This window comes from Pelobates fuscus, chromosome 2 (assembly GCF_036172605.1).
Source record: "Pelobates fuscus isolate aPelFus1 chromosome 2, aPelFus1.pri, whole genome shotgun sequence".
In the NCBI taxonomy this organism is placed as follows: domain Eukaryota; kingdom Metazoa; phylum Chordata; class Amphibia; order Anura; family Pelobatidae; genus Pelobates; species Pelobates fuscus.
The window spans coordinates 386,079,994-386,102,947 of NC_086318.1; the positions used below are offsets into that span (position 1 = coordinate 386,079,994).

At 45.6% G+C, this 22,954-nt stretch overlaps 1 protein-coding gene across 1 annotated transcript in view; it reads left to right on the forward strand.

Moving 5' to 3' along the window:
- TLR5 (toll like receptor 5) overlaps window positions 1-22,954 on the forward strand; it is a 76,862-nt gene that overhangs the window by 49,952 nt on the left and 3,956 nt on the right. The window contains exon 2 of the mRNA XM_063441424.1: window positions 7,984-8,049. Within this exon, the coding sequence (XP_063297494.1) occupies window positions 8,039-8,049 (11 nt within the window). The 5' untranslated portion in view covers window positions 7,984-8,038. The remainder of the gene's footprint in view (window positions 1-7,983; window positions 8,050-22,954) is intronic.

The following is a 22,954-nucleotide window of genomic DNA, read 5'->3' on the forward strand; positions in this document are numbered from 1 at the left end:
GGGCGTGGCCTGGACGCTGAACAAGATGGACGCCTAAACACAGTGCTCCGCTCCACCAAGCCCTTGTAAAGCATTCCACAATAAGCAGAAGCCACCAAATGGGCCGTAATCGCCGCTCAGATCACCCCCAGACCCCGAGGGGGGCACCCTCGAAACCCCAACAGGGACCGATGGACGGCTTCATACACCCTCAAAGGGGAACGGACAACGAGGCCGAGCCGACAAGTCCCACGCCGCCATCACCGGCCTCGACGATCTCGACTGAACCGTCAGCCCTAGACCAAATAGGAGAAGAATTACGCCTGATAGCGGCATCTATGGCAACTAAAGCCGACCTACTCTCACATACCACCGCGATTCAAGATGCACTAAGGGCAGAAATCGCGGGAATCCGTACCGAAGTCGGAGCCCATGCAGGCCGCATCCAGTCCTTGGAAGCCTCCCTTGAAACACAAACGGACAGGCTCACAGCAACCAACACGGCAATCTCTCGACAAGGAGAGCTTTTACTCACCATGAGGCGCGCTGTGGAAGACATGGACAACAGGGGGAGACGCAGCAATGTTAGGGTCCATGGGGTCCCTGAGACAGATGGGGAGGAAAAGGCAGAAGAGCTGCTCTCTGCATTATTCAACAGCATTCTGCAAGCTGAGGCCCCTCCACGCTACAAATTCGATAGAGCCCACCGGGCCCTGCCACCACGCACGCCAGAAGACGGACCCCGGGACTTAATATGTTGCCTTCACTCATTCCCACTCAAAGAGGCAATTATGCGCAAGGCCAGAACAAAACCCACGTGGCCTTACATGGGAGCCCAGGTCTCCGTATACAATGACCTCTCCCCCATGACACTGGATGCAAGACGGGCACTCCGCCCGGTCACCACCCTCCTCCGAGAACGCAACATCCCTTACAAATGGGGATTTCCATTTGCCCTTCAAGTCCGCCATCGGGATGGCTGGACCGCCGCCAAAGGCCCAGACGAAATCCCGCGCCTCCTGGAAGAGCTGAACCTGCCGCCCATACCCGTCACAAACTGGATTCTGGATCTGCCAGGCCAGAGACCCAGACCGCAACGGATACCTCGGAGACGCAGAGGGGGCTCCCCTCCTGGACCCCCACGAGACGCCGCCCTGATTGGAGCAACCAAGCGGAGTAGGTAAGCCTGCATCTCCTACCCGCACAGACAATGCCCTACCCGACCTAGAATCCTTGCCTACCCCACTCCGTTATAGCCACAAATCCCATGGGCCAGGACTGTCCCCACCAACACCGAGACTATTTTGTGGGTGGGAATCGCTGAGACACTTTGGGGAGGGGGGCAAAGGGAGAAATGCGGGCAATAACTTGCTCACACACAGTCCCCCAATTCCCTACCCACTAGCATAAGGGCGAAAAGTTAGGCCTCCACCCCCACCACGTGAAGGGACGTGGCACTCACTCCACTATCATGCCGACCCCGGGGAAACCCGGTAGACATAGCACAACCACCGTCATACGGAGCCTGACCACCTTGGGGATGCCCCAGCTGACCCGGAGCACCGGTAACAATTATGACCCCCACTAATCCGGAAGGCCTCACCACACCCCGGGGCTACGGGACGGGTGGGCTACCATGAAATACCTTGGGAGGGTGGGGTATAGATGGATGGAGACTTCTCCGCATCCTAAAAGGAACTAGCACCTGACAGAGGTCTCCCCCCTCATGAACTTTAGGCGGCACACTAATGCCTCAACCTGCTAAGAGAAAAGAAGCAGCCCGCTAAATGAATCCCATGGGTTGGGGGGGGCTATGGGGGGCAGAGGGGATTAATAAGACGCATATGCAGCTTCGGCCATGGTTCTGAAACACCCGGGCCCACGTTAATCCGGACGGAATACTGAACAGGCTGCTCACCGACGCAGCCCAGGATTAAAGGGGCAGCGGTCAATAAACTGCACCTATGAACGCTAGTAACCGGGTTGCAAGGACTGGGGGATTTGAGATGAGTGGCGGGCTATGGGAGGGGAGAGGGAGGGTTGAAATAGGGGGTAAGCTCACACACCGTCCGCACGCAAACATCCAGGACATGGACACACACACCAAGCCGCACACACACAAACACGGAGTACATATTCTTGCTAGCACACTGGCCACGACCGGTCAGCTGGTGCCTGACGGCCTAGGACACTGGAGGGGTGATGGGAAAGCCCGAGCCTGAACATACACATAGCCATAAGCACCCAGACCCTGAGGGTTGGGGGACATGGGCTGTAACGGTGATTGTCGAGGGGGGGGGAGGGGAAAGAGAGCGCCTTGGGGGACACCCAACTCAGCTACGCATAACACATGGGACTAGGACACAGGCAGACGCACGTCTATACGCTCACACAACCATACACATCTGTTCTCACGCACACATACCGCGGCCCCCCCTCCCCTCCCCCCACCCGCTATGCGCTGGGGGGGTGGGAGGGGGCGCTAGAACTCATACATACGCTGTGCCCACGCACGCACACGGCCCTACACACGTGGCGGAATCAGTGGCCGATGCGCCCTTCTCTCGAAATCCCCAACCAGCGAAATTCCTACCTAACACTATACAGGGTTCAGTGAGACCTAAGCTGCAAACTAATACATTGGGCCTCATATACGGGCACAGTTACTCATACAAATGTGTTGGAGATGGGGGGTAGGAGGGGACCGGGGAAGAGGGGAATGGGGTTATTGGGCGAATGTTTATTGTTCTTGTTTTATACGCGGCTTGTTATGCCGTACTGTTCATTGTTAATCTATATTAATTAACTATGGAATGCTAATAAATTTGCAATCCTTAAGCGCTCATGGGCAAGGTGGAGACTGGACACGACCCACACACAGACCTAGACGACATATCCTCGATAGGTACCTAGGCTACGTACCTCAACCCATACCCGCGCACTGTATTGGACGGTGGAACTCACGAGGGGACTGCATCCCAGTCTGGTAACTGAGACGGGCCCCTAGGGTACTCCACCGTAGCACGGGAACCCCTCTATCAGAGGGTAGAACACGACTGGGAGACCACTCTCCACCCCAGTGGTGAAGCCCTCATCCAAGGGCACTAATCCCTATCTACTCCTCCCATCTATACCTACCTCAACCCCCCCCCCCCCCTCAACACCTAAACCTACACCCACCCTCCCCAACCCCTATACGCTCGTAGGCGCACCCCAGAGCTTCTGGTACCCGCCCGCCCTGGGCCCCCGCCGCCATCTGTCGGGCTGGGGCGGGGGATTGGGCCGTCGCCGGAGCCATACCGGGGAGTGGGAGAGAAGAGCTCTCGATAAACCGTCTGAGGGACGACACCTGGGACAGAGGAGAACATGGCATATCAACCAGATCCCATCACCATCCTCACACTCAATTGCAGGGGACTCAATTTCCCGGAGCGCAGAGCCCACCTACTGCGTGATCTGAGGAAGAAACGCATTTCAGTAGCACTACTCCAAGAAACACACTTTCGGGCAGACGCGGCCCCGAAACTCCAGAATAAAACGTACCCGAAGTCCTATCTGTGTAACCACCCGATACAACGCAAAGCCGGAGTAGCCATCCTCCTGGCAGCAAAATTGGAATTCCAAGAGTTGGCCATCATACACGACCCCCAGGGTAGATATTTGTTCCTGAAAGGACACATACTGAGCAAAATGTACACATTCGCTTCCATATACGTACCAAATAAAAAACAAGCCCAATTTCTCAAAAGCACATTAACTAAATTACAGGATTTCGCGGAGGGCACACTACTACTTGGGGGAGACTTCAACGTACCCATGGACCCAATTTTGGACTCCTCAACGGGTCATAGCTGTATTCCACAACGCAACATTCGCCAAATTAAACAGTCGCTGAGCAACATGGACCTGGTGGACTGCTGGAGGGCCCTGCACCCTGACACAAAAGATTACACCCATTACTCGGTGATACACGGTCGATACTCTAGAATCGACTATATATTCACTAGACAAATCGGGCTCCCACACCTTCTAACCACCGAAATTGAGCCGGCCACATGGTCGGACCATGGGGCGGTCAAGGTCACGCTTGAATCTCCACTCTTTAGGCCCACTCGATGGACCTGGAGGCTTAATGACGCACTGCTCCAAGACCCAGGCACGAAGGAAAAGATCTCGCAGGACCTGGTCAACTACTTCCAGGACAACGGAGCGGCGACCATATCCCAAATCTCGATATGGGAAGCGCATAAGTGTGTAATCCGAGGCTCACTTATTCGGATTGCATCCCAAAAGAAAAAAGAGGCACAAAGAGAGATGGCTGATCTTTACCGACAAATCGCCACCCTAGAAGCCCAACACAAAAGATCCCAACTGGTAACCACTCACAGGGAGCTAATACAAGCTAGAAGACAACTCAAAGAACTCCTAATGAAGCGATACCTACGCTCTATTCAACGATCCAAAGGGTTTTTCTACACCCACGCCAACAAAGGAGGGAGTTACCTCGCTAGACTGCTCAAGGACAACACCCCCCGAACACAGGTCCCAAACTAAGACTACCCTCGGGCACCACTTCAATCCACCCAACGGAAATAGCTGAAGAATTTAGGACGTACTACCATAAGCTATATAATCTACGAACCCAGAATCACATGGAAGACGGGGACATCACTGACGCCAGGACCCAGACATACTTGCGCAATGCAGGGCTACGTAACTTGCAAGAAGAAACAGCAGCCGCCCTAGACGAACCGATTACGGAAGAGGAAATAGCAGCAGCCCTGAAACGGACAAAAACGGGGAAGGCTCCGGGACCGGACGGATTTTCCACGTCATACTATAAAACCTACACAACGTTACTATTACCCTGGCTAACTAAAGCTGTCAATGCGATAACAGAAGGAAAAACATTCGGAGCTGAATCCCTAGCGGCAACGATAGCAGTCCTACCTAAACCTGGCAAGGACCCGATGTATTGTAGTAACTACCGCCCAATCTCCCTTCTCAACGTGGATACTAAGCTATTCACAAAGGTACTATCCAACAGGCTCCAAGCTCCACTACCGGGCCTGATTCACGTGGACCAAACAGGGTTTATCCCAGGACGGGAAGCGAGGGATAGTACGTTACGACTGTTCGGAAATGGGCATAGGGCAAAACTTCCTCACATGGATCAAAGCTCTCTACAACAATCCCAGAGCCGCAGTCAGGGTTAATGGGGCACTCACGGCCGACTTCCCGATATCAAATGGCACGCGACAGGGGTGTCCCCTATCCCCGCTACTCTTCACCATCACTCTAGAGCCCCTCCTGCAAACAATTCGCCAAAGTCGAGATGTGCAGGGATTCCCCTGGCAGGGAGGGATCCACAAAGTGGCCGCATACGCGGACGATCTCCTCTTCTTCGTTAGCAACCCGAGAATCACACTACCATGCCTATTGGCAGAATTTGATAAATTCAGCCTGATCTCGGGATTCAAACTCAACCACTCCAAATGCGAAGTGTTGAATGTTACGACACAAGGGGAGGAATTTACTGCACTGGAGACGTCGTTTCCGTTTACGTGGTGTACCAACAAAATGAAGTACCTGGGCATATGGATAACACCTGACCCGAAAGACCTATATCACCACAACTACGCCCCCCTGTTGAAGACGCTGCTCGGGGACCTAGCCAGGTGGTCATACCCACACATCTCCTGGCACGGTCGAGTAGCGGTCCTCAAAATGATTATCCTACCACGCCTTCTTTACCCGTTCCAGACCATCCCAATCTCCATTCCACCCTCATTTTTCAAGGCACTAAAATCTGCGGTCCTTAGATACGTATGGAGGGGCGAACGCTCCAGGCTCAAACACGAAACACTCTGCCTGCCAAGGCATTGCGGGGGACTCGCCCTACCTGACTTCAAGAAATATTACCAAGCAACGATCCTACAACGTATCCTCAACTGGCACTCGAAAACAGAGCAGAAACAATGGGTGTCTTTGAACGCCGAAGGGAATAGCACGGCCCTACACTCCGCCATATGGGACACACAAGGCCCAGGCACGCTGGCACGAGACATGGAGGACGGCCCAGTAGCCCAGACACTGCGTGGCTGGAGACCCCTAAGGGAACAAAAGCACATATCACCAACGCCGAGCCCATTACTGCCTATTACCTATAACAGCAAAATAGGGGGAGGAATCCCAACACAGACTGGACCATTCTCGGAAGGACGAGGACATGTACCCATACACACGGTTTTACAACACGGAGAGATCCGCCCCCTGGACTCGTTACTAAACGGCAGACCATGCTCTTTACAACTAATGCTCCGATACCTACAAGTAAAACATTTCCATAGCACGCTCCGCAACAGAGATCGTCTAACTCGAGAACTCACGTGGTTCGAGGAAAGCTGCATGAATGCAGTTGAGCTCGACAAAACGATCTCCACATTATATCAACATCTCCTGATTGGGCACCTAACTGAACATAACACGTTCCGCTGCAAATGGGAGACGTTCCTAGCTAAGTCACTCACACGACAACAATGGGACAAAGCATTGCTTTGGCACCATAAAAGCACCATCAGTTCACAATTTCAGGAAACAAATTATAAACTGCTGACCTCTTGGTATAGAACACCCTCGATCCTCCATAAAATATACCCATCAACCTCACCACTGTGCTGGAGATGCCTGTCCGAACAGGGCACGACGATCCACATATGGTGGGAATGCAGCTTAATCACCCCCTACTGGGAGATGATTAGAGAGGAACTACGTGAGATCCTGGGAGACGGGATTGAATGGACGCCTGAACTAGCACTACTCCACATATCGCCAATGCCAATATCCAGATATAAGAAATCGATCTTACGACATCTATTGAATGCAGCCAAGTCGCTCATACCCATATACTGGAAGAAAACAGAAACACCACAAAGGGAAGAATGGATACGCAAAGTAGAAGACATCCAGGGAGCAGAAGCGATACACGCAGCACTCCTTGGCAGGGCCACCAAACACGCAGAGGCTTGGACACCCTGGTTCATGTACACCTCCAAGAGCCATTAGAAGGATAACAACGAGGCTTGTAATGAGAGAGGATGAGTGCGGTCACGGTCGATGGCTCGGTCCCTGGACCCGGGTCCCGGCAGCTGGGGGCGGCGGGTGCACAAAGATAGGAGATCTGGAGTGAACCTTCTCTCCCCCCATCCATCCCCACCTTCCCTCTTCCTCACCCCTCTCTCCACCACCCTCCTCCCCCACCCTCCCACGTACCTGTATCCCATTCCCCCTCTTACTGCTCTTACCGACATGACCGAAAGCCGGAAGGTACCGGCACATACATGGATAGAAAGTAATATAGCTTTTAAAATGACTTTGAGCATAAAAAACACATACCACACAAATCAGACGTACTGCTACTGGACAGGATAACATACGACAGCTTATAAAGCAGCTAAACAGACATCGATCAACTATGCATACCCTAATATATCACGGTAACCACTTCTTGACAATTAATGGAGGTTACCCCGACGACGTAGACCTAGCACATGACTAGAGTCCAAGACCAATAACCGATGCAGATCGGGGCAACAGTAACATGCCATCCGACAACATACAGGCTACACTTAAGCAAAGGCGAAAACGATTCGGCATGGCCCAGACCTGTCAACAACCCAACTGTAACGTAATATATCATACTTTGCCTAAAGATGCATGGAATAATGCCTGTAACTGATTAATATGTCTATCCGAATAACGGACCTGCGTGTCCACGATACTGTAACTAATAAGCATTGATAACACTGAACAAAACCTTTGACAATAAAAGATTTACAAAAAAAATTCTCAAATGACCCATTTTGTTCCAGAACTTTCTCTTTTCATTCCTTGTAGGAGTTTTAATTAATTTAACTTTTTCATTCATTGATTTGCTTTGAAAATGTAAGGAAACATTATTTGTTATTCACACAATATTTTTGTTCTCCCTCCATTTAAATGCAGATACTTCTGAAACATCTCAGTGATTGGTGGCTGTGATGCTGTTAGTGAGTAGAAAATGAACATTCGGTAGGTATTGTGATATTCCAAACTTATCACATTCTGTTTCTTACCTGTTACCTGCTAAATATTTGATGTATGTTTATATAAATATGTGCTGTTTCCCCACAATTTAGCATGCAGTTGCTGCTGTAAGTCCTGGCAGACGCTAGTTCATATGACGCCCTCTCGCAGTCATATTATTTATTGAGTTTCCATCCATTTACCCCATTGCATCTCTGCCACCCATTTAGGAGAACCCACTAGTAATAAATTAAGCTTCTCATGGCATAGCCAAGAGTCATAATGCTCATAGAGACAGCACAACAATAGGCTACTGGGCCTAGCATCATCAAAAAATTAAGGCAAACTATTGCTGAAGTGCCTAAGGTAGCTCTTGTATATTGAATGTGAGACCCATGCTCACAAGCACACAGAGCTTACAACACCAGCCATCAGTGGAAGAGCCAAAGCAAAATGCTCACATGTCTGGAATGACTTGACCTGCAGTAGATACTTGTGTCAACATAGCTAATTTGTCAAGGGAAATGTGACTCATTAGGGACAGTGCTTTAACCCCTCAGTGACGAGACCGTTTTTCAATTTTCCTACCGTTAAGGACAAGGGCTCTTTTTAAATTTCTGCAGTGTTTGTGGTTAACTGTAATTTTCCTCTTACTCATTTACTGTACCCACACATATTGTATACCATTTTTCTCGCCATTAAATGGTCTTTCTAAAGATACCATTATTTTCATCATATAATTTACTATAACAAATTTTATAAAATACGATGAAAAAATAAAAAAAAACACTTTTTCTTATTTTGACCCCCAAAATCTTTTATGCATCTACAACCGCCAAAAAAAACACCCATGATAAATAGTTCATAAATTTTGTCCTGAGTTTAGAAATACCCAATGTTAACATATTCTTAGCTTTTTTTTTGCAAGTTATAGGGCAATAAGTACAAAAAGCACTTTGCTATTTCCAAACCATTTTTATTTTTCAAAATCAACAAGTTACATTGTAACACTGATATCTGTCAGGAATCCCTGAATACCCCTTCACATGTATATATTTCATAAAAGAAGACAACCTAAGGTATTAACTTGGGGTATTTTGACTCTTCTCATGCAACCATTTTACCACCAATCTATGCCAAATTTAAAAAAATGTTTACAAATAATTGGTGATTTTTTTTTGACACACATAGCAATTTAAGAATATATGTACAGAGAACTTTAAGGGTTACTGCCAAAGAACACCCCAATATGTGTTCAGAAACATCTCCTGAGTATAGTGATAGCACCCATGTATAGGTGTGTTGGGTTCTCTGGGGGCAAAAAGACCTTATTTGGAGGGTGTGCATTCCAGTTTTCCAACTTGGAATTTTCACAGCTGGTCATCACACACCCACGTCATATTTGGGACATTTTTTAAGCCGGTCAATGTAATTTACCCCCATCAACCCATATATTTTTTAATAGTAGACGCCCTAGGCTATTTCAAATGGTGGTATTTTAACACGTTCCATGCAATAATTCTACCACCAGTCTTTGTCAAACTTTTAGGTAGTCATTTTTTTGTGTTATTTTTCCACACACATTCTACTTTAGGCATGGATTCTCAGCTCATGTTAGGTGTTACTGCTAAAGAACATTCCAATATGTACAGTGATACCACCTAGGCATAGGTGTGTTGGGCTGTATGGGGGGGGGGGGGTGCAATGCCAAACTTCTGACGTGTTTTTAAAATGTGACATATCTTCTTTGCCTATCTTCTTTTTTGGGGCCTTTTTCCATATCCCAATTTATTTTCTTGCCATGGGCGTGCATATATTTGAAAAGTTGACATCCCACGGTATTGTATATGGAGTGTTTTGATGCCTTTGATGCAATAGTTTTAGTCAGAAAATTTGAGAAAATGTGTGGTGGTAATTTTTACATTTTTATTTTCACACACACATTTGTGAATGATTTAGGGGAGCCTGTTGTTGGTTATTGCACGAAAACACTCCAGGTAAAAAAAAATAAACAACTGAACGGTAAATGTTAAAAAAATAAAAATAAAAAAAATTCAAAAATCGACCTGTGTGTGGTATCCTTTGAAGCAGTCTGCAGTCGGGAAGTGCCTCTGTTACCACTTCTTGTCCCCCGACCCCCCTTCCCATTCAAAATTAGTATTTCATAAAGAAATAATCTTTATGAAATACCTTGAATTTAAAATTCACTTTAAACTCACTCTGAATTCTCACTTTAGTGAATAATCCTGAAAAAAAACCTGTTTGGGGAAGCATAATTGAATACAATGTATCAATTATTACAAGTGTCGTAAACACTGTCTATAACAGGAAATTAAATAGAAGATGTTTTCAAATCCGAAATAAGCAGATTAGGAAATCTTTTATCCTTATTCAAATGTTTAACCTGATAAGCAAGATTACAATTGCACAATCATGTGGCTTAAAATCAGTTTGTTATATCAATGGTAGCTTTATTCTGGTCAAGCAGGCTTTTTGTATAATAAGGTGGATGAGGTAAAAACAAGGATAAGGTAAGCAAACACAATGCTGGAGTTGTTTTTCTACGAGTATGAGCACTTAGTTCTACAGAGTAAATATTGCTTAAATAAAACTGCTACAATTGAAGTACAATTTAAGAGAATATTCCTTATAGGCCCACAGTTTAAAATTTCAAACCTAAGGCTTAAGCCAGGTCTGATATAAAACTGGAGATATTCTCCAAGTCAGCTATGATTTCAAAATTAAAAAGGGTACCACAGCTTCAGAAAATAGCCCTAACAATATTAAAAAAAAGTTCTCAAACAAACACAAAAATAGCAAATATGCCCCTTTAATTTAAAATATCAGATGTTTTCTAGGTAAAGAAAAATGAACCTCATGTTGAACAAGAAACATTTATAACTAGACTGCTGCCCCCCAGATTCAGCCAATGAGGTCCACAAAAGAGGGTGTTACTAGGAGTTGGAGAGGAAGCAAAAGAACAAGAATGCAATACATATTTTTAATTTAACTGACATCAAATCAAAGTTCTGAATAAGGGACTGAAGTATGCCCCAACTATAAAACCAGACCCATTCACTATATTGCACTATATGTGTGCTGTTTTTCCACGGTATTCCACAGTATTGTGAGGACATCACAATCACATGGCCGGGATAGCTGGCTGCAGCAATGCCAGCAGGGGGACTAACTGTACTGACAGTTAGTCCCCCTGCTGGCTGGAAATCAAATAAAAATAAATTAAATAAGTGTAAAAAAATATAACATATATATATGATCTAAGTATATATATATATATATACATATACACACACACATACACTGTCTAGGTGTATTTTAATATTAATATATATATAAAATTATATATATATATTAATATCAAATTACACGTAGACTGATACTGATTAAATATATATATAATTATTGTTATATATATATTTATATATAATATTAAAAAAATATGTAAATACGTAAAAAAATAAAAAAATAATTAAAAATAAAATATTAAAAAATATATAGATGTGTTTTATTTCGTTCTAACTGTATTGTGATATTAATATATATATATTTATATCAAAATACACGTAGAACGAAATAATATATATATCTATATACATAAATATATACGTATATATCACTATATATACCTATATATAAATACAAATATTTTAAAAAAAAAAAAATATATATATACGTATATATACACATATGTATATATATACATATATTAATTCTACACATATATTTATGTAATATTTTTACATTATTAGGTATCCTAATTAATTACAATTAGCTGGACCTGCCTGATAACCCATGCCGAAAGTATAGGGAATTTAATTTGCTAGCACTATATTTAACCCTATAACTTTCCAAGACACCATAAAACCTGTACATGGGGGATACTGTTTTACTCGGGAGACTTCACTGAACACAAATATTAGTGTTTCAAAACAGTAAAATGTATTACAACGATGATATCGCCAGTAAAAGTGACTTTTTTTGAATTTTTCACGCACAAACAGCACTTACACGGACGATATTATTGCTGCAATACTTTTTACTGTTTTGAAACACACATTTGTGTTCAGCAAAGTCTCCAGAGTAACACAGTACCCCTCATGTACAGGTTTTATGGTGTTTTTAAAAGTTACAGTGTCAAATATAAGGCTTGTGTTTCATTTTTTTCACATTAAAATTTGCCAGATTGCTTACGTTGCCTTTGTGACCCTATGGTAGCCCAAGAAAAAAATTATCCCTACGATGGCATACCATTGGCAATAGTAGACAACCCAAGGTATTGCAAATGGGTTATGTCCAGTCTTTTTTAGTAGCCACTTAGTCACAAACACTGGCCAAAATTGGCGTTTTTTGCATTTTTCACACACAAACAAATACTAACGCTAACTTTGGCCAGTGTTTGTGACCAAATGGCTACTAAAAAAGACTGGACATACCCCATTTGCAATACCTTGGGTTGTCTACTATTGCAAATGGTATGCCATTATGGGTGTAAATTTAATTCCTGGGTTACTATACAGTCTCAAAGGCAACGTAACCAAGGCCGACGCTACCTGTTAGGCGGACTAGGCAGCCGCCTAGGGCGCCCCTTGGGAAGGGGCGCTGCCAGGAAAGCGCCGGCCCCCCTAATGCTGCAGCCGCCCGAGCGCTCTGTAGAGAGCCTCAGGCGGCTGCAGCTTTGCTCGGGCTGGTGCGTCCATGAGGGCGCACCACCCGGGCGCAGCCAGAGGAGAGGGGCTGACAGGAGGTAAGCGCTCAGCGCTCCCTCCTGTCACTCCCTCACTGTAGCGTGGCCGAGCTCTGTATGGTCCGGCCGGGTACAGGGAGCATCTGTCTCCTGTACACGGCCGGACTAACAGGAAGTGAACACTGAGTGTTCACTTCCTTTTAGTCCGGCCGGGTACAGGAAACAAAATCTCCCTGTACCCGGCCGGACCATAGAGAGCTCGGCCACGCTACATCATAGGTAGGGGAGGGGGGGAAGAAAGAAACAGGGAGGGAGGGAGGGAGGGGAGAAAGAAACAGGGGGGAAGAAACGGGGGGGAGAAAGAAACAGAGAGGGAGGGGGGGAGAAAGAAACAGGGAGGGAGGGGGGAGAAAGAAACAGGGAGGGAGGGGGGAGAAAGAAACAGGGAGGGAGGGGGGAGAAAGAAACAGGGAGGGAGGAGGGGGGAGAAAGAAACAGGGAGGGAGGATGGGGGGGAGAAAGAAACAGGGAGGGAGGAGGGGGGGGAGAAAGAAACAGGGAGGGGGGGAGAAAGAAGGAGGGAGGAGGGGGGAGAAAGAAGGAGGGGGGAGAAAGAAACAGGGAGGGGGGAGAAAGAAGGAGGGGGGAGAAAGGAGGAGGGGGGGGAAGAAACAGGGAGGGAGGAGGGGGGGAGAAAGAAACAGGGAGGGGGGAAGAAACAGGGAAGGAGGGAGGGGGGAGAAAGAAACAGGGAGGGAGGGGGGGGAAAGAAACAGGGAGGGAGGGGGGAGAAAGAAACAGGGAGGGAGGGGGGGAGAAAGAAACAGGGAGGGAGGGGGGGAGAAAGAAACAGGGAGGGAGGGGGGAGAATGAAACAGGGAGGGAGGGGGGAGAAAGAAACAGGGAGGGAGGGGGGGAGAAAGAAACAGGGAGGGAGGGGGGGAGAAAGAAACAGGGAGGGAGGGGGGAGAAAGAAACAGGGAGGGAGGGGGGGGAGAAAGAAACAGGGAGGGAGGGGGGAGAAAGAAACAGGGAGGGAGGGGGGGAGAAAGAAACAGGGAGGGAGGGGGGGAGAAAGAAACAGGGAGGGAGGGGGAGAAAGAAACAGGGAGGGAGGGGGGAGAAAGAAACAGGGAGGGAGGGGGGGAGAAAGAAACAGGGAGGGGGGAGAAAGAAACAGGGAAGGAGGGAGGGGGGATAAAGAAACAGGGAAGGAGGGAGGGGGGATAAAGAAACAGGGAGGGAGGGGGGTGAGAAAGAAACAGGGAGTTAGGGAGGGGGGGTAGAAAGAAACAGGGAGGGGGGGAGAAATAAACTAACAAGGAGGGGGGAAGACATTGACAGGGAGGGGAATTGAGGGGGAGAGAGAAATTAACAGGGAGGGGAGAGTAACAAGGGAGGGGGGAGAAGAGAGTGACAAGGGAGGGGGGAGGGATTGACATTCATCACACACACACACAATCACACACAATGCACCCCTTACACACAAAGACAATGCACCCCTTGCACACAGAAAAACACAATGCATTACACACACAATGCATTACACACACACACACAATGCAACCCTTACACACAATGCATCCCTTACACACACACAGAAACACACAATGCAGTCCTTACACACACTCAATGCACCCCTTACACACACACTCAAAGACACTTACAGACTCACACACTTCATCCCTTACATACACAGAAACACACCTTGCAGCCCTTACACATACAAACACAAATTCACACAATGCATTCCTTACACACAAATCAGGACATCCCCTACACACTCCACCCCCTGTGAACAAACACATTGGTGGACCCTGGGACCCAGACCTTGAGCTGTGTAAAGGCCCCCAAAAAATGGAGCTGCTTCCCGTTCTCCCAGAACATTGATTTTTGTGAGCACAGTTACAAACAGCCTGCATAGATCCTGTTCTACACCAGACCAGTGGAGCCAGACTGCAGCTAGAGCCCATCATAATCCTCATCTGGTTGTAAGTAGGCAATCTAGTATATTATTTGTTGCACTTATCTAATTTACCTCACATTAAAGAAACTTAATGTAGTGGTTCTGGTGTCTATAGCCTGTCCCTGCAGGCTTTTTAATGTAAACACGGCGGCACTGCAGCACTAGCGTTAGTTAACATGGCTGGTCATATGGGTGGGTCATTGTGATGTCACGGGGGGGGGGGGGGCGGTAAACTTTACCTTTGCCTAGGGCGGCAAAAATCCTTGCACCGGCCCTGAACGTAACCAATCTGGCGAATTTCAATTTCAAATGTAACACGCTATATTTGACCCTGTAACTTCCCAAAACACCATAAAACCTTTACATAGGGGGTACTGTTTTACACGTGAGACTTTGCTGAATACAAATATGTGTATTTTATTGCAGTAAAAGCAAACAGTATTATGACATTGACAGTTAAAATGTCATGCAGAACTAAAAAAAATAACAACATTTATTATTTTCTCCCATTTTTTTCATATTAAATTATGTTTCATAGCTAAATATTTGATATTAAATGAAAGCCCTGTTTCCCCTGAATAAAATGATATATAATAAGGGGGGGGGTGCATTTAATGTGAAAGAGGTGAATTACGGTTGGGCAGACATATAGCGCAAATGGCAGGTTTTGTTTACGTTTTGTTCTGTTCACAACTTGTACATTTGGCTCAGTCCTTAAGGGGTTAAATAATGTCATGTAGGACCGTTCAGTATGTTGTCCATGATGAGGGTTAGTTACCAGCACCAAAACATACGTTGGGCAATTTCTTATATTCATTTTCCCAGTCACTATGGGTAGCACTTGATATTCGCTGTAAATAGTTATTTGTTTCATGATAAGGACAGGGATTAGGTAAAGTATACCCATGAAGAGTGAGCTCCCATGTGCTGAGGTTTGTGGGGTTAGATGGTATTTCTAGCTTCAGGACAAATAGACTACAGCACCTCTAGGCTTGGTGCTCCAGATGTTATGGATTGCCTCTCCCATAATGCTCTCACAGGCATAATGCTGGCAAAGCATCAGAGGAGATGTAGTCAACAACAGTGATGACTCTAGAAGCAATATATAGGGGTGGGCACGTAAGGCCTATGGTCCACTAACTCTGTCATTCTTACTTATTAAGCTGGGACCCTCTCTCTTTTTTGCAACTCCATGTACTGTTTAGGCAGCTCACAGTTATGCCTGTGATAAGAGTGAGCCTTTCCAGCAGCAAATTTAAAGGAACACTGACAGGGTTATTGATTAAAATGAGAATCCAAAGTGAATATAAAATTTGAGTCCAAAGTCGCAAAACTGACTTAGCTGACTTCACGTTTCCAGTTCAGCTATTTTTATTTTGAATTTGAAATTCTCTTTTAAATTTCCACTTTTGTGAATAAACCTAGGAAGCGTATGAACTTGTATCCCTTTAGTGTCCCTGTCTTTAGTTAAACAGGTTCCTCCCCCACCCTTGTGTGCCATAAAAATAATAAAAAAAAGTTTCCTACTTACCTTTTTCCAGTGCTGAGTCTCCCTCGGCGCTGCTTATCTCTCTGCCACTCGTCAAGTGATGGAGGAGACATGGCTTCTTCTGGCGAGTCTCCACCCAATGCTCCTTATAGAGGAGCATTAAGGACCTGATGCACATGAGCATTGAATTCAATGCTTTTGTAGGGGGGCTGCAACGTCACGTGACCAAGTTTTACTCTGTAGTTGCAGCAGAAGTGCCTCTAGTGGCTGTCAGTATGTGTTTAACTCTTCAAAATAAGCATTGCTGTTTCTGCATTGTTAGGACATCTGCACCAAGGCCAATTCATTGAGATGACGTGGCCTGGGTGACTTTAGTGCTTTGTAGGGAGGAGACATTGCATATAGATAGTAGGTGCTAGTCAATGTCTTTTTAGTCTCTCTCTACTATATTGTTTGCTAGCATACCCCTCATTTGGCCTACTTAGCTTTTCCCCATACAAAGATACTATATACAACTTTTACAAGCGTGGGAAACCACTATTATGCTTTTACATTATTAGCAAATTATTTTTCTTGTTTGATGATTTTTGTAATTCTTTATTTTGACGTGCTTTTGAGTGAATGCAGGTATGCTCACAATGTCACAACATCATTAGGAAACCATCAGTGTGAAACATGGTAAGAAACATTGGTATGACATTTTCAGAAACAGCACTTTTTTTTTTTTTTTGAGAGTGTAAAACACGCTAGGTTTAAGCTAGGCATTCATGTTTAAGTTGGAATATATCAACATTCTTGTCTTGAGGAGACAATCTCATTAGTTCTAGCGTCTTGCTGACATTCTAGGTTACATTAAACAGACATATTTTTATGATACGAGCAAGCTTTGTTAGTCGTGAAAGCATCAACCTTACTAGTAATTCCAGGTAAAAACAGGCTTATTAGTTCCATCCCCAATGCAGAGGCAACGACCATAAAGACTTCAGAACAAGGCTCTATAATAGCAGGTTAATGACATGAAAAGATTTAAGGATAGAGATGTAGCTTTTGCCAGAGCATAGGAGTTAGATTAGTGAGAGGAGAGTGCAGCAGGGTGTCAGTTAAGAACAAACTTTTTTGTGTAAAAACAATGAGCAATAAACATACTGCAGCGCACTCATCTTGAGGCCCCAGTCCTAGCTGCGTGTTGCTAAGGTCGTAAGACAATAGCTAGTGAGTCCATTATTGTCCAAGCACATACTCATCGGGGCATTGCGTTGTGTCTCGGGGTGATTGTCTCTTGGTGTTTTGCTGGGTTGCAGGACTGCTCCAGTACAAGCCGGGTTACCAGCGCCTTGCTCCCGGTGTGTCTCTGGTCCTGGGTGTCTCTGCAAGAGGAGCTGGGTGGCAGCTGGGCTTCACCCTCCAGGCTTGATCTGTAGCCGTGAGCTAACGAACTTGTTGTTGTTCGGGGAGGGTGACTGGTAGAGACGTCTTGCGGCGTGAAAGCACAGCTTCCCCATGGGTCGTCATTTGTGGTCAGAGGGCTTAGTAACACTCTCAGCCCCACTTTCTCCCCGGCTATGGTAGGTGATGTTGTCGTCCCCAGACTTGCCTTGTTCTAGCTGGGTGATCCTCTCTGCTTTCGGCTCTGTAGTGCTGGCCGGTCACGCACATGGCATGCGGGCGGCGGCCATCTTGTGTGGTGCCGCTCAGCAGGTATTCCACAGCAGGGTGGTTGTTCTGGGCCCAGATTGGTGCCCCAGTGGTTGCCCTGGTAGACCGGGATGACCCCCCCGGTCCAGAGGGGGGGGAGGGGAGCCAGCCGCCGTCTGGAGACCCGGGAGGGCGGCCGTCCCGTCTCGGCTCAAGCTCCCTTGTGCTCCGGGCCCTTGTCGGGTCGCTGTTATTGCCAGGCTGGGTCTTGTGAGGTATCCCTGCTTTCCCCTTCAGCTGGGGATCGATTTGGTCGCCAGTGTGAACCGCTAGTTAGGTTTGGCCTCCAGTTTTCGCCGATTCTTAGACCCTGGAGCGCGTCTGATCCCGTCGGCGGCCAGGCCCCGCCCCCCTGTTTGATGATTTTAGCCTGTTGGTGTATATACAGGCACTTGTTGCCTACTGTACATCTTTATTATAGCGTTTGCCATCTTTTAGAAACACTGTGTGTTGTGTGTTCATTTCAAGGAGTTCTGGGATTACTTTTATTTCTAGTTTGGTATTTTAATTATTTGAAAGTTTTATAAATTTCACCCTTCTCCCGTCTGTATACGTGAACCATAGGCCAGTTGGTAATAGATCTGGGTTTCGTCCTACTTGTTTTAATGATTGAAAGTTGTTATGGGGAGGAGGGAGTGTTGAATTATTGTCATTCTTTAGACTTTAAAATAAAAGACCTCTTTGTCATCTTAACATTCTTGAAAGGCCTCGTTAAGTACTCTAATAGCAATTAAAAAGTACTGGGATACAGTTCAGGAGCAACGAATTTTAGGTTTCTTTAACCCAAGACAATTCTAGAGATATTGGAATAACGTTTCACTGACTAGATAATGTTACGAGAGGATTAGCTATCACGTGATGTAACAATGTAGACAAGATCAATGAATTGGGGTAGAAAGGCATAAATCACTGGAGTAGCAGAGAAAAGAAAGCATTACATCTTTTTGTTTTCTGTTCGTAGTCACACACATTTTGAGAGGTCGGGCAGACAATGAGAACAGTGATTCCATGCCATTCTGGATGTTTGACAGAGTAAATTGGCAGGATGTGTAGGCAACAGGTAAACGAGACAGTAAACCACAACATAAAAAGGGCTTCCCAAAAAGAACTGGTGAGGTATGACCGATCTGAAATCAAAGTAAGGACACATCTACACCAACATCTTGAAGTGAGACAAAGCCAAACATTTTTTAAACAACAAGGTGACTGATTCAGAGCGGGTTAGTTTATTGTTTAGTTTCCTGGAATAGGTCAGAATGCTTATCATATGTGTCCCAATCTATGTCCTACGTCACAGGTGTCTAGGGCTGGAAATACATCCAGTCATCGAGGTGACGTTTGCTTAAGGACAGGAAACAAAAAGGTCAACCTTGTAGATCATATTTTGTTATTTTAACAGCTAATGGTCTGTACCACCTCATGGAGAGGTGTGTTGTTAATCCCCATATTTTAATTTTAAAATGCTAAGTGCTAAACTTCAATATCACTCAATTCAAGATAAAACCCACATCTGCCAAATTTTCCTAGCTGAATATAGAAGATTTCTAAAAGCTATCTCGCACACTGTTCCCTATCTATGGATCTGTTTATCAGCTGATAATAACTGAGATTCAACTTCAATTAAAAAAAAACAACATTAACAGGGTTATTCAGCAATGTCTGAATGCCTCCTGTCCTGATTTGCAAGACTTGAATTTCCACCAGATTTCAACCTATCTGTATGCAACCTGACTTTTAAAACTCTACAATGCTCGGCTACTGTCACGACAAGCAGCTAAAAAAGTTAAATTAAATTTAAAAACATGTAATTCAAATGCAATAATAAAAAAAAAAAAAAAAAAACCTATGGAGGTCTATATGACCTCTTTATAATTCTTGGTAGAATAAAATCCTCCCTTGACCACTATCCAACATGCATTAGTGATGGGATGTAGCCTTTAAAAGTATAGGTGAAGTGCTACCAACCCACGGTGTTCCACCTTTCATGGGGGGCCACAGAGCCTGCTGTCTTAGGGTGCCCCCTGAGGAGGATAGCAAAAGTTGGGCAGCGAGGGAGCTCTGATCTATATTTGCCCTGGCAGCAAAGCTCCCTTACGTGCACCGTGGTAATATCAGGAGTCGGGATATGACATCACTATTGAGAGCCCTAAAATCAGAGCAGCCCCAGTAGACACCAGGCAGAAGGCCCACTCCAGCTCTCCCAAAAGTAAGGAGGCTGGGGGGGCCTCAACGAGAGTATGTTTATGTGTGCAAGAATTTGTATGCACAGTATGTGTGAAAATGTGTCAGTGAGTGTCTGTCAGTGAGCCTATGTCAGTGTGTATCAGTATCAGTGACAGTACGTGTCTGTCAGGCCAAGTGTGTTGGTCAAACATTGGCTGATCCAATGAGTGACTGCATGGATCTTTGATAATGTGTGTGCTTAAGAGGATGAAAAAGTTTCATTAAAAAAATAGTTTTCACTCAATTCATGTGATTTGTTGTAATAGGCGTATGTGTGTGTGTGTGTGTGTGTGTGTGTGTGTGTATATATATATAATGTGTAGATGCACACAGTATATATACATGTGCATGCATTATTTTTAAATGTCTATTATATTAAAGTGTATATAAAATAAGTGTGCATTAAAGAATGTTTAATTACATCTATACAATATGCAAGCAGTAATGCTATACAATGTACATAGTTACATTGGCTGAAAAAAAGACTTGGGTCCATTAAAGGGACACTGTAGGCACCCAGACCACTTCAGTTCATTGAAGTGGTCTGGGTGCAATGTCCCTTATCCCTACAGAAACTGCAATAACTACCTCTGAGGGTTAACTCCTACTCTAGTGGCTGTCTATCAAACAGCCACTAGAGGGACTTCCGGAATCAAAATGGACCATTGGTCCATTATCTGATGCTGGAGATCCTCACGCTCTGCATGAAAACCTCCAGCATCAGATTTTCCGAGGATTAGGTCTCCAAAACCGATTGACGTCGGCGGGGGAGAAGTGTTGGCGGAGCCTGACTCCGCGCTGAGGGACATCGGCGCTGGATTCAGGTAAGTGACTGAACGGGATTTTTTATTTTATTATTATTTATTTTGGTCGTGCAGGTATGCGTACAAGAAGAGACGGTAACATTGTGTGTGAAACAAGACATAATACAGACTGATTAGGAACAGTAAATGTCATGAGTCGCTGCACTTTTTGGGGGGGGGGGTTTGGAGGAGTTAAACAATAAGCCACATGCTAATTTACAAGAAAATAGTAACACATGTACAACTTAGTTTGGTGTTACTTGGGTAGGGAGAGATAAACCATCGTTAAAGGGAATCTCCAGTGCCAGGAAAACAATCCGTTTTCCTGGCACTGGAGGGTCCCTCTCCCTTCCACCCCCCAATCCCCGGTTACTGAAAACCTCTTCAGCGACGTACCTGAGGCAGCGACGATGTCCCTCGTCGCTGTCTTCTCCTCAGCGCCGCTCCTCCTCTGCATTGCGTCGGCCGGTGGGCGAGACTGATCCTGAACATGTCATCGAGGTTTACTGATTTTGCCTGTTTGGGGGTCAAAGTTGCACCCATCAGGCGTGTCCGGTATACCGCGGATCTTGAGGTTCTTGCTGCGCCAAGCATCCTCCAGTGCCACACATCTCTCGTTGCAGGTGTGCCACCTGTTGTGGGCTGCTTCTTAATTCTTGCTGTAGGGCTCCCATGCGTTCGATCAGACCCCTTGTATCTTTCCTGATATCAGCCATGTCGGCCTGTATATTGCGTCTGAGGTCCGCAATTCCTGCATGACGGCCTTTGTGACTGTACCAACACTGCCTCAGTCAGATTCATCCCCGATCTGACTGAGGCAGTGTTGGTACAGTCCCCGGCGGAGCAGGTAGGTATTGTACCTCTTCTCCCAACGTGGGATCATCAGAGATGTCTGATTCTTCATCAAGGTAAGCATCCATCTTGCGATCAAGGCCACCGCGTGCCTGTCTCCAGAGATCGACGATACTTTTTCCAGATCTAGGCGGCTCTGTCCTCTATTTTTTTACCTTTTTGCCCATCTTGATGTAGCCAGTCAGGACAGGCAAGTGCCAATCAAAATTGGGTATGTTTTCCTGGCACTATAGAATCCCTGTAAGTTCAAGAAAGTTTGTGTGCTTAAGAGAATAAAAATGTTTAATATAAAAATAATTTCAGCTAATTATTCTGATTTGTTGTAATATGTGTGCATGTTTTATTAATACATGTGTATAGATTTTAATTAAAATCACTTTAAATATATACATCCTCTGCCATCTGTTAATGGAAATCTCAACACTAGAAATGTGCCAACTGGTCTAATGCCTTGTTACTGTGTAAATCCAACTGCAGGTGTTTCTCACGCTTGTTGGGAGAGTATGGGATGCACCGATGCCAATATGCTGGCAGTGAAGCTTACATTTTAGCATCAGCATGGGTATTGCCCAAAGGGGCAATCAGTCTACACTCACACACATTCACATCCCATATACAATCACACTGAGCCAACTTCACACAGAATCAAGCTCAACCAACCACTGCACAATCTCAGTCACCCACACATCTCACCAATATATATAGCACTGAGCCAAAAAAACACAATTACACTCATCCAAGCACCATACAGAATCAAACTCAGTCACCCACTGCACAAACTCAGCCACCCACACATCTCACCAATATATATAGCACTGAGCAAAAAAAAAACACAATTACACTCATCCAAGCACCATACAGAATCAAACTCAACCAACTCAACCAACCACTGCACAAACAATCAGTCTACACTCACACACATTCACATCCCATATACAATCACACTGAGCCAACTTCACACAGAATCAAACTCAGCCAACCACTGCACAAACTCGGTAACCCACACATCTCACCAATATATATAGCACTGAACCACAAAAACACAATCACACTCAACCAAGCACCACACAGAACCACGGTGTGCAGTCAACCACTGCACAAACTTAGCCACCCACACACCCCGCTCAGGTAAATTACAAAAAAGGAGAAAGGTAGGGTGATATGTTTTGGGTTTTTTT